The 13,309-nt window shown below is 42.3% G+C and overlaps 1 protein-coding gene across 1 annotated transcript in view; it reads left to right on the top strand.

The window, feature by feature from the left end:
• Positions 1–13,309, top strand: part of PKHD1 (PKHD1 ciliary IPT domain containing fibrocystin/polyductin) — a 465,684-nt gene that overhangs the window by 159,440 nt on the left and 292,935 nt on the right. The window contains 1 exon segment of the mRNA XM_028097676.2: positions 499–711. Coding sequence (XP_027953477.2) covers positions 499–711 — 213 coding nt within the window.

Genomic DNA, 13,309 nt, shown 5'->3' on the forward strand with positions numbered 1-13,309 from the left:
AGCAAAATGGATGTTGGCCAGCTAAAGTGCTGCAAATGCCATGATGGTAGTCCTAATTACATTTCCTTTTACCACAATTCTCGTAATTTTGACATATTTTCTTCTATTCGTATTCCTCATTCACTTGTTTCTTAGTGTTTCTAAACCTAATTTTATATGCTTCTTTTGTCTGCTGCTAGGTGACGAAAATGGTGACCTTTTCCTCCCTTATTTAACCAGCCCTAAATTGCTGGGCATTTGGGATATTACCATTAAAAATAACATAAATAAAGTTGCAGTGAGTAGTGATAGCTAGCCTAAACTGGCTTAGTATAGTGCTTCTACCCTTGGGGGTCCAATCCATATTCTCTTGTGCTTCTAAAAGAGAGGACAAGATAAAATAAGTCTAAATTGCTGCAAGAGTGTATAAATGCAGAGGATTTCATCAGATGTTAGAACTGTCAAAAGGAGGTGAACCTTATCCTCCGAAGGACTGACAATCTTCTTTCTGGTCATTAGGAGGCAAGCTGATTTTCATGGATCCAGGACCCATTGAGCTTAGGGCACACTCCATCCTCATTACTGATGGTGGAGAGCTCCGGATTGGATCCGAGGACAAGCCCTTCCAAGGCAAAGCTGAGATCAAACTCTATGGGAGTTCCCACTCTACTCCTTTCTTTCCATATGGTGTCAAGTTCCTGGCTGTGAGGAATGGAACTCTTTCCCTGCATGGTGAGTGAGACAGTTGACCAGAAGAGATGAGGTAGAACGGTGTCTTGACAATCTGCTAGTGATGGGCAAATGGTAAAACCTCTTAAAAATCTTTGGCTATTAGTTGCTGAGGCAACAAAGTTAATGACAGCATGGGCACTATTTCCTTAAATAAGAAATATTAGTTGTTATGAGTCCTGTGGCAGACAGAGTATATTTGGTTCCCGAGTATGTACTCCCCTTCAAGTAAGAGGATTATATGCCTCCACCAACTGCCAGGTGACTTTCGGTGCTGCCTGCTGGGTGGACCATACTTCCCTGTCCCACTGGGACATGGAGCTCAGCTGTGGACTTGCTTTGGTCAAGGAATGTGAGTGGAAATGATAGACTGCATGGCCAAGTAGAAGTTTTGAGAGCTGTCACACTGCTTTGGCCATTTGTCGTTTTCCTTCCGCTGGAGAATAGCCTGTCCCATGTAGGGGCGGCTCCTTCAGCTTGGGAACCTGAATGAGGACAGTTGGGGCAGAGTTGCAGCCCACCTCCTGCTGTCCAGAATGGGAATGGGCAATGATTTTGTCAACCTAAACCACTGAGACTGGTGTTTATAACTGCAGTACAGTGTAGTGCAGACTGACTGATGGGCCATTTACATTGATGGCATCACAAATCAAATAGAGACAACTTTATTTTGTTGTTGTCATGGCTGTCTTCCCCTCCTGGGAGCAGCGTTCAGTTAGAGTTCTACTTAGAATCCTGTTACAGAGGGGTTGGGTGCTTATGGATTTCTGGGGGGGGGGAAGGACACCCCCAAAACAGGAATTAGGCTACATGTGTTTCTGCTGCAGTTTTATTTGTCTTCTGATCACTTAGTCCCACTTTGCAAAATGGACATTTTTATTTTCCTTGAGATTCAGGAAATTACTAAATGTACCAGGAGAATCCTTGGTATCAACTGGAAAATGTGTAAGTATAAAATGAGGAGCTTTATGTATCTTTCAGTGGATACTTACATACTTTTGGTTACACAGCATGAGAAAAAAGGGAAATCAAAATGTAGGCTCCAGATAGTGGCCCAATCTCCACAAAACTTGGTGTCATTGACGTTGGCATTTCTATATTGGCATGACAACGTAAAAAAACCATGGATCGTACCAAACCCCATACACACACACACACACACACACACACACACACACACACACATACACATACACTCTGTTTTCTCTTATATATACATACCTATGATAAAGTTTAATTTGTAAATTAGGCACAATAAGAGATTAACAACAATAACTAAAAATAAAACAATTATAACAATATATGGTAGTAAAAGTTATGTGAATGTGGTCTCTCAAAATATCTTACTGTCCTGTACTCACCCTTCTTGTGATCATGTGAGGTAAGAAAATGCCTCCACACGGGGATGAAATGAGGGGAATGAGGTAGGCATTGTGGCATAGTGCTAGGCTCCTAGTGACCTTCTGACCAGGTCAGAAGGAGGATCGTCTGTTTTCAGACTGCAGTTGACCACGGGTAACTGAAACCACAGAAAGCCAAACCACAGATAAGGGGGGACTAGTATAATCTGTGGGCCTCAATCATAGTTCACTAAAATGCAGTCTTTTGCCTCTTTTGGCTTTCCTACGAGAGGAAGTGAAATCTTTTCATCAAGCATTTAGTAAGTGTTGACTTTGGACCAGCCAGACTGCTACAACTGGGGATATATTTTGTAAGGCTTAAAAAACCCCATAATTATCCGGACAGAAATTTAAAATGCCTACAGTATTGATTCTTAAGTTCCGCTTTATGGAGGACTCTTTTCTCCTAGCTTCATCAGCAAGAACTTACATTGATGTTGTGGTCCAGCATCCATGAGGCACATCAGCCGTGGTCTCAGTTGGGCTACCAACCCAATGTGCTATTGTTTACCGCTGAAGAAATACAGCTGCAGAACAGCAAGAGGGCACTCACTGATCAATATTTGCTACAGACCGTCTGAAGAACGCTGAAGCTTAACAGCGGTCCTCTGGTTTGAGAGCCACTGTCCTATACAATGCAGGTGCTCAACTCTTGCTAGAAATGGAAATACCCACGAAGAAGGGTGAAGACTCCTAATTCATTTTACCCTGCTTCTTTCATTCCAACCTTCTCATGCTCATGTTCTATTATGAAGGATCAGCAAAACAGCTCATAAATAAACCTTTATGTGCCTGCATTTTCAAGGTACCCTATGCTCCTAAGCCTTTGTGTTTAAACAGTTATCGAGTTAAGAAAATCCTTAATGCCATTGCTTATAATCAATCAATACAGGCCAACCGAAGCAACGTAGAGGCTTCTCATATGGTTTGAGAATTCTGGAAGTTACAAATCAGTGTTGCAGCTTTAGTCCTGTGATGTTACTGGATATTGAGAGTGCAGACACCTCCTCTCCCTCCCTCCCTTCCTTCTCTTTCTCCTGTTTCCTCCATCTCCTGCCCCTCTCCTTTCCTGCATTCCCAGTGTTAGGTTATCCTCAGCAACTGGTTTACCCATCTGTCCAAAGTCCTGCCAGTATGGGAGTAACTAGGATCTCTGGAGAACCACAGAGCTTACACAGTGAACACTTGCAAAAGCAAGCTATTTTCCTCTCTGAAATGATGCTGCTGCCTCTCATTCATTTGAAGGAAGCGCTGTGTGGGTAAGAGCACAGTCCCCAAGTGAGGGCTCCCTTCCCTCAGTGTCTGTCAGAGAATCCCCCCCTCCCCCGCCCCAGCCTGCGGCTCATCAGTCCCCTCTCCCGTGTCCTGCACACCTGAGGTCTCAGATTCCCCTCCAACAGCACTGTATAGCATGGCTAAAATCATTACGTAATTTCCCTGGCCTTTTCCCAGGGCCAGACATGGGTCTGGTGACACTGGGGCCTTAGGGAAAAACTCATTTTCTTTTGCTTTCAAGTATGCAAAACAGTGAGCCACTTGATTCACTGCTTCGCACCCTAAATCCCTAATGACCCGGTGTTCACTCAGCTTCCTGGCATGATGTAGTGAGATTCACTACATAGTGCACAGAAGACTCTTCTCCAGGGGATTTTTTTAAAATCCAGGTTTCTAGGCCTCAGCCCCACAGTCTGACTTGGTGGGCCCGAGTGGGCCTAGAAATGTGCACTTCAACGGGTGATCTGATTCCTGTGTTCACCGACTACTCTTGGAGAAATGCTGTTTTTAGAGGTTAATAGTTTTGGAATCGGAACTCTGTCCAGTTCTGGCACTAATCACTCATGACCTTGGGCAAATGAAGCTCCATAAAACCAGGAAACATGGTCCCCACCTTGTAGATTTGCTGCTTGTGACTTAGTCCAAAGTATTTGGCACACACTGACACTCAAGCAGAGTTAATTACGGCTATTTTATTATATTCTCCCCACCCCCCCCACAAAGCAATGAGGATCCAGTGCCAATTATCTCATGTTTTCTTTTAGCGAGGAGAGAGCGAGAGGGGCTTCTTTCTCAAAATTTGGCATGGGGCCAGCCCTGCCTAGAGATTTTTCTCCTTCCTAATTTCCTTGTCTACCTCTTCTGATCAGAGCAAGAGAGAGGTTTTAGCAACATTCCCAGGTATCTTCTGTTCCCACTGCTCAGTGAACACCTTTTGATTTTAATCTCTGTGCAGCTGCTTCCCAGCAGTGGAAAACCACCATTCCTGGGTGTGTTACAGGAGGCTCTTCTGGAAACCATTTACATGGGCCCCAGAATAGCCAGAAGCAGAGCACTGCCCAGCAACGAGGCTTTTTGGAGGCATTTTATCCCTCACGTCCAACAGTGAGAGGGCTGACTGACGGGTACTAATTTAGCTCCAGCTCAGGTCACGGAGATTCACACAAATGGTCTGCATGTCAGGACTATGGCCTTCCCCCACTCCCTCCCCCGTCTCCTTCATTGCCACCCCATGGAACCCTTTTGCTCCAGCTGATTTCTCTCATGGATTCATATTGCTAAGCAAACAGGCTTTGCTGTTCAGCTGTCATAAGGAATGATGGAGTTGAAAGCACATTTCATGTTTTTCTTTTAATGTAGGAAAACTCTCACACACTTGTACACACACACACACACACATGCACGCACACACACACATGCAACACCGTCTTTCTCTTTCTCGGGGTTTGGGAGTGGATTGGGGCAGGGCTGTTCCGTTTGGAATCTCTGATGGGGTTCAGATTGCTTAGGAGATCCTGTCAGCTGCTCACTGGGATTCTAAATGTGACTCTAGGGTCTCAGGACGCCTCCAGAGTGGCCATCTGGGGTCTGGCTGGTTGTGGTCAATAAGGAAATTTCACTCGTGCCTTTTTCTTTCCCCACTCTGTCTGCCAATCCAGGTTCACTACCCCAAACTGAGTGCCAATCACTTGTCACTTTTCAAGGGGGTCGCTGTCAGCCTGGGCAACTTGAATTTTTGACAATGTAATTATGGCCCTTGCTTCCACAGTGGGAGTCTGAACAGGATGGTGGGGCTTTTATTGATTGTTCAGCAGGGAAATTTATCAATGTCTCTCACTTCATTTCCAGTTCCTCCCTGAGAAATTTGGCTGACAGTTTCTTAGGAGAAAAAGCAGTCTTATGGCCTTGAATGGACTTCTGTCTTTGTCCTTTTCAAGAAATTACAAGATCCTGGAATTAAATATAAATGGAAGTTTCTGAGCAAAGCTGGTATGTGGGAGCATGGTTGAGGAAAACACTAGTGCAATTATCATGAATGTACGAATTTGGTAGGAACAAATAAGGAAAAAACTAGTCTAAACAGGCGAGTTTAGATATGGTTTGTTTTCCTTCTAAAAGTACCAAGTATCTTTATTTAAATTCCATGCTTTTTATAAGTATGGTGTCACGGGCACTATTTTAGTTGCTGAAGGGCATCGGGCGGTTCTGAAGCATGGTACCGGGTGCGTGGAGTAGACACGCATATAGAAGCGTGTTCCTGGTTTTCACCTTCTCCACAAAATCCAGATGTTTCCTGGAGGAACTTCAGGGGTTCCTCAGATAGTGAAGTGTTTGGGTACCAAGCAGTGAAGGTTTAAATTGCTCAAGTAATCCATTGCTTATCTCTCTGTTTGAGCTCAAAGTAATATTTCTTTAGAAGAAAGAGTTCCATTGCTAAAGTGGTGATGAAAAGCAGCCCTACTAGCTCATCCTTTTTTTTTTTGTAGCTCTATTGCCTTTTATTATTTTTATTATGTTATGTTAATCACTGTACATTACATCATTAGTTTTTGATGTAGTGTTCCATGGTTCATTGTTTGCGTATAACACCCAGTGCTCCACGCAGAACGTGCCCTCTTTAATACCCATCACCAGGCTAACCCATCCCCCCACCTCCCTCCCCTCTAGAACCCTCAGTTTGTTTTTCAGAGTCCATGTCTCTCATGGTTCATCTCCCCCTCTGATCTCCCCCCCTTTATTCTTCCCCTCCTGCTATCTTCTTCTTCTTTTTTTTTTTTTAACATATAATGTATTATTTGCTTCAGAGGTACAGATCTGTGATTCAACAGTCTTGCACAATTCACAGCGCTCACCGTAGCACATACCCTCCCCAATGTCTATCACCCAGACACCCCATCCCTCCCACCCCCCACCACTCCAGCAACCCTCAGTTTGTTTCCTGAGATTAAGAATTCCTCATATCAGTGAGGTCATATGATACATGTCTTTCTCTGATTGACTTATTTCGCTCAGCATAATACCCTCCAGTTCCATCCACGTCATTGCAAATGGCAAGATCTCATTTCTTTTGATGGCTGCATAATATCCCATTGTGTATATACACCACATCTTCTTTATCCATTCATCTGTCGATGGACATCTTGGCTCTTTCCACAGTTTGCTAACTCATCCTAACTCCTTTTGAGGAGTTCAGGGCTCCTCTCTGATCCCTTCTTTCCCCAGGACGGATAGAGCTCAGGAACTTTTCCTACCATCTGCTCTTTGATGTAAGGTGAAACTTTCCAGAGCCTATTTCATCTTGGAACAGTTCCTCCAACAATAGGTTTTCAGATCTCTGCTCTTTTGTCCCCTGACCGACCACTTCCAGGTCAGTCTCCTCTACATCCATCACATCTCCTCTTGCCCCTGTGTCTTACCTATTTCTTCTAGACCTTGAGTCTTTCCGTTTTTGTCTCTCATTCCTTTGGGCTGGAATGTAAACCATCGCAGTGGTGTAGCATTTTTGTGTGTAGATTTACTCCTCTTAAATTGCTCGGTTTTCAGGGACAGAAACCCAGGGCAAACAAACTTAGAACAAATGATTTATGAGTTCTCGGTCAAGCGCAAGGTGGACGGGAAGACCACGGGCCTCGGGGATGACTGCCTCCGGGCCCCCATCCTGTCAGGACTCACTCACAGTCCCTCACGTCTTCTGTGTCTCTGTGCATGGATTGGCTTCACTTGCTCCTGCTCCTTACTGGTTATGTCTATATGGCCACTGCAATTTCTGGTTTCATGTGGACTCCAGTTTTCCACCACCAAAGAAAAGAGCTCTGGAAGCAGATGATCCTACTTCTGATGTATCCTCAAAAGGCCAGTAGTAGCCCAATGCCCCTTCACAAGGCCTCCACCATTCCTCTTACTTCATCTCATCACCTAGGCATGTTACCATGTCATATCATCACAAGAAGGAGAAAAGGGTGAGTACAGTACAATAAGATATTTTGAGAGAGAGGGACCACATTCACATAACTTTTATTGCAGTGTATTTTATGATTGTTTTGTTTTATTATTAATTATTGTTAATCTCTTATTGTGCCTAATTTATAAATTAAACTTTATCATAGGTACATACGCATAGGAGAAAACACGGGATATACAGCGTTTGGAACTATCTGTGGTTTCAGGCATCCACTGGTGGTCTTGGAATGTATCCCCTACAGATAAGGGGGGACTACTGTAAATGCTATGGTTTTTCTTCCTCCTTTTCAAGGATCTTGGATTTTCTCAATATTGAAGAGTTTCGTTGTCTTCCCTTAGCACTTTTTACCACAAACTATTCCCTGAGATCTCGTGGGTATCTGGAGCTGGTGTGGTGTGTAAATTGACCGTAGGTCCTTGCAAATGGAAGAGGTAACTTTTTAGGGATCTTTGAGAGACTTGAACCTTCTAGACAGAAATTTGACTCAGAACAGACTTTATTTTCTTCTAATTACTATCTTAATCCATATTCTGATGGATCTTTTCCTACTTTCTTTTAACAACACCACCTTGGGCACCATAGCTTTCCAGTTGATTTAAGATATTAAAAAAGATCAGTTCCAGCTCATCTACTTTATTTTTTTTAAGATTTTATTTATTTATTAGAGAGAGAAAGAGAGAGAGCGAGAGGGTGAAGCAGACTCCCCACTGAGCAGAGAGCCTGATGTGGGATTCAATCCCAGGATCCTGAGATCATGACCTGAGCTGAAGGAGGATGCTTAACCCACTAAGCCACCCAGCTGCCCCTATGAACTCATCAGCTTTAAAACTTCAGTCTCCTTCTCATGTAATGCTCCTTTCTCCTTCTCAAGCCTCTGGCCTAAGGCACTGGGAGTGGCAGGGGTTTAGCCTGCTCCTTTGCCTTTCCATCCATCCTTTTTACTTATATTTTCTTGGTGCTGGGACAGGAAGAGGAGGTGAGGTGAGAAGGCTCACTGAAGGCTTTACTGAACTGTGTGCTTGTATCCTCTGCTAGGTGTGGCTGCTTTTCTGGGTAATACTGGTCGACTGTTGATTCTCTCTCCAAAGATTTCTATATAAAATCATTGGAGCCTTGTAGGAGACCTTCCCACTGTTTTTCAGTGTGGAGTCCCCTCCCGCCTTGGGTTTGCAGTGCCCTTAATACCACCTTAGGGCCCATTTAGGGTGGAGTACCAGAATACTGGCCCAAGGCAAGCTACCTTCCCCAGAATCCACTTGATCAGAAGAAAGTTACCAATCTTTGCACACCAAAGGTGTTCTACTTACCACCCCTTTCCCTGCTCACCTCTCTTTTTCTAATTATCCTTTCTCCTGTTCAGATAGGTGTGGGCAGTCCAGCAAATATGCTGCATGTGCAGACATCCAGCCTGGGGAAAAGAAGCCAGTCTCCTATTCTTGCTGGCAACCCGATGCCTGGTACTTTTGAAGCCCTTTTTCTTTAAGTGCAGAGAAGTACCTTCAGACTTCCCTCTAAGGGAAAGAGAGGAAAAAGCCATCTCCGGTTTACCAGGCTGATGACTCATTCCCATTTCTGGAATTCCTTTGAATGTCCTCTTTTTGTTGCTCATGTAGCCTGAGGTGGGGTCTGTCCAGGGATGGCTCAGATGGCAGAGTTAGATTAGTCTCCTTTTTGTAAGCCCCAAGGAAATGTCTGCTCCTTTACTGTTCATGGCTCACTTACAGTGTGAGGCCTTTATCATCTCTTTGTTTCCTGCTTGGGCCTTCTTGGTTGGTTTGGGGGAGTAGAAGTCCAACTTCAGAATTTGTTGCATTTGCACCCATATGAAAGGGTGCCCCAAGAGATATTGGGTTGAAGAGAAAGCAACCTTTGATATTTGTGTTTTTGTTTATGTGTGTGTGTGTGTTTTGCTGTGATTCATTTTGATTTAGGGATGGGGAGGAAGGAAGATCAAATTGAGGGGAGAAATGGAGGAAGAAGCGTGGGGAAAATTTAACACCAATTCTTTGCCTTCTATTATCTTAAATTCAAACAAACTTCAATACAACATTGGGGTTTTGGTCAGCTGGTATGTTTTAGCAGATCATCATTATGCAGTCAAGTTAACTTGGAACGCTTAGCATGGTAGGATGGCCAGTGATGGATAACTGGTTCTCCCTTTAGAGCAGATGAGGATCGGTCCTCAACTACATACATGTCTCTCAAAATATAACCAACACCACCAACGAAAGGTAAGGTGATAATTTTCTCTATTATGTGTCATGCTTCAGAAAAGTCCAAAATACAACTATCCAATGCACAATGGCAGAAATATTTCTGGTAAAATCTAATTGATTTTTTTTTAACTGAGATAACTTAGAATCTGTAATTCCTTGATCTGGATAAGAGTAACCTTGGAACAGTCTATATGAAAGAGGACCTTAGATTAAGAGTATAAACCACACTTTAAGGAACTTGTTTAAACACGTTAAAGTGAACCTGCTGTTTTTAAGGTCTTTAGGAATTTAGGTGTTTACATGTAAATGTGTACTGCTAATTAGAAATGAGTTCTAGCTATTCAATAATCCAAGTACAGCAGGAACCCCACTTAGAAACACATTGTGAGATACTTTAAGTTTCTATATATACCTGAAGGTGTTGTCATTAGTCAGATCTTTTTTTGGTTGCAAGTAACAGAAAATCCAATTCAGAAAAAAAATAAGAGTATTTATTGCCTCATATAACTGAAAAAAAGAAAACAACAACAAAACAACCAAAAAAAAAAAAACTTGAGGCACAGCTGAGTCCAGGTGCTCCAATGAGGTTGTTAGGATTTTGTTTCACCGCAACTCTAGGCTCTGCTTTCCTTTGAGTCGTCTTCCATTTTCTTCTTTCTTCCTTCCTTCCTTCCTTCCTTCCTTCCTTCCTTCCTTCCTTCCTTCCTTCCTTCCTTCCTTCCTCCCTCCCTCCCTCCCTCCCTCTCTCTCTCTCTCTCTTTCTTTCTTTCTTTCTCCTTCCTTCCTTCCTTCCTCCCTCCCTCCCTCCTTCCCTCCCTCTCTCCCTCCCTCCCCCTCTCTCTCTCTTTCTTTCTTTCTCCTTCCTTCCTTCCTTCCTTCCTTCCTTCCTTCCTTCCTTCCTTCCTTCCTCCCTCCCTACCCCTTACTTCCTTCCCTCCTTCCTCCCGCTCTCCCTTCCTTCCTTTCTTTCTTTTGAGAGAGAGAGAGAGAGAGAGAGCATGTGCATGTGAACAGGGAGAGAGGCAGAAGGAGAAGGAGAGAGAGAATCTTAAGCAGGCTCCACGCCCAGTGTGGGGCTCCATCTCACGCCCCCTGAGATCATGATCTCAGCCAAAACTGAGAGTTGGACTCTTAACTGACTGTGCCACCCAGGCTCCCCAAGTTGGTGTCATTTTCAATCAAGCTCTCCTCTCCTGGAGGTAGAGATAGGGCTCTGCAGCTCCAGATGAAAGAGCGACTATTTTCCAATGGCTATTTGACCCCTAAGTAAATTCCAACATTTCCCTCCAGCAACATTCACATCTCTCCTTCTGTTTTTCACCTTTAGCTTTTAACACTAATGTACTATATACAGTTTATTTATCATATTTATTGTACTTGTCTAGAGACTTCCTTAGTGGAATGTATACATCATGATGGCAGGGAGTTTCTGGTTTTTGTTTTTTTTTAATTCATTTATAACATCCCTATTACCTACAATAGTGCCTAGACTCATAGTAGGCTTTCAAGACATACATGTTGTGTGAATGACTGAATGAAAAGCTTGAGCAAAAACCTCAGGATTAACTTTGGCCCTGTTTGGGTCAGAAACCTATCATTAAAACCACTACTATGACTAGGGAAGTGGTATTCCTTTGGCCAAGAGGGAGCAAGTGTGTGGACAACCACCCAGAATGACATTGTCTGAGGTGGAGGGAGGATAGTTTTTAACATTAGAGATGTGTTATCTAACCAGAATAAGAGAATGGACAGGTAAAAACAATAGCTTGTCTACTTTTTAAACATTTGACAATCTAACATTTTTACTACTTTTACTAATTTGAAATTACAAATTAATAAGATTTTACTGGATAGTAAACAAATTCCAATTTCTTTAGTTTGGCTTAGAAAAAAACCCCAACCAACCAGGCACTTCAGTAAGCAAAACCAAAGCCACATTTTTACTACTTTTACTAATTTGAAATTACAATTTAATAAGATTTTACTGGATAGCAAACAAATTCTGATTTCTTTAGTTTGACTTGGGAAAAAACCCCAACCAACAAGTCACTTCACTAAGCAAAACCAAAGCCACAGTTGATAGAAACACAATTAATTGAAAATTTAGAATTAAGGAATATATAATAACATTGATATTTTCTAGATTTGATTATGGCTAGAAAGTGTTAGTAAATGAATGACATTGGTTTTTAAGATAGTTTTCAGTTAGGGGATCTAGGACCACATGAATCTTGATTTGGATTGGTCACTTTTTTGTGTGAATATGTACATGAAAGGCAATGGCCAGCAAAGGCATCAATACTGAGTATATTTGGCCCTTGAACAATGTGGGGCTTATGGGCACTGATCCCTTGCACAGTTGAAAATCTGTGTATAACTTTTGACTCCCCCCAAAACTTAACTAATAATAGCCTATTGTTGACTGGAAGGAAGCCTTACCGATAACATAAACAGTCAATTAACACGTTTTGTATAATATACATATTATACACTGTGTTCTTACAATAAAGTCAGATAGAGAAAAGAAAATGTTATTCAGAAAATCATAAAAGAGAAAATACACTTACAGTACTGTAGTGTAAAAATTCTGCATATAAGTGAGCCCATGCAGTTCAAACCCATGTTGTTCAAGGCCTAACTGTATTAGGACTTGGCTCAAGCCAAAAAGAGGACCTCTAGTGAGCAATGATATATCATGTGACTAATTCTTGACTAAGCTAGAAGGGGATGGGAAACAAGCTTGCTTTCCTTCTTTACTCCTAAGGCCATATAAGACACTGGGGACTTTGCTGATTAACAAAAGGTAAGTCCAGTGTAGCTGGTGAGTTCAAGAAAAGAAGAGAGCAGACTTGCCTCAGTGCTCAGGAGAGAGCCTGTCTGGCTTATCTACTTTAGGCTTTTCTAGATTAGGGGCAGATTTGAAGGAGCTGCCTCCTGAATCTTTTCCCTATCCCTGTGAGGGAAAAGAGGGTAAAACAGAAACTCCCCTTTGTTTGGCCTGGTGAATTTTCCATTCCCTAGGACTGTGCCATGTATAATCTAGAAATGATTGATCAACAGCAACCTCTTTGGGGGACTTATGGGGGAGACAGGGAAGAGAGCTGTGTAGAATATTTGGACCACACAAAGATAAATTGGGAAGCTATTTTTCAATTTAGAACAATAGATTTTTTTCAAACTGTGAGCTACTTCCTTCTAAAATCCCGATTGTTAATAAAATGAAGTACTGAAAATAATACCTGAGGCCTTAAATTTCCTATGTAAACCCCTATAGTTCCAAAATTTTGTCATACATACATATATCATATTGGTTCTATTTATCTGGAGAACACCGGCTAACCCAGTGACTTATTCATTCATGAATAACATTATAAAAAAATTCAGAGAAAAACTTTGGAACCATAAGGATTTAGATAGGAAATTTAAGGCCTTAGGTACTATTTTCACTACTTCATCCTATCAACAGGTAGATAGATAGATAGATAGATAGATAGATAGATAGATAGATCATATTAGTTCTATTTATCCTGAGAACCCTAATATTGTGGATTGTAATAAGATTTACTCTAAGGAATTGACTCATGTGATTATAGAGGCTGAGAAGTCCCAAGATCCAAAGTCAGTCAAGCTGGAGATCCAGGAGAGCTGATGTATATAGTTCTAGTTTGAGTCCAAAGGCCTGAGAACTAAGAGAACAAATGCTATAAGTTGCAGTCCAAAAGCCAGCAGGTTTGAAACCCAAAAAGAGC

Source organism: Eumetopias jubatus, unplaced genomic scaffold (assembly GCF_037043125.1).
Source record: "Eumetopias jubatus isolate StellerSeaLion01/CBP00866 unplaced genomic scaffold, mEumJub1_p1.0 scaffold_6, whole genome shotgun sequence".
NCBI classification, from domain to species: Eukaryota; Metazoa; Chordata; class Mammalia; order Carnivora; family Otariidae; genus Eumetopias; species Eumetopias jubatus.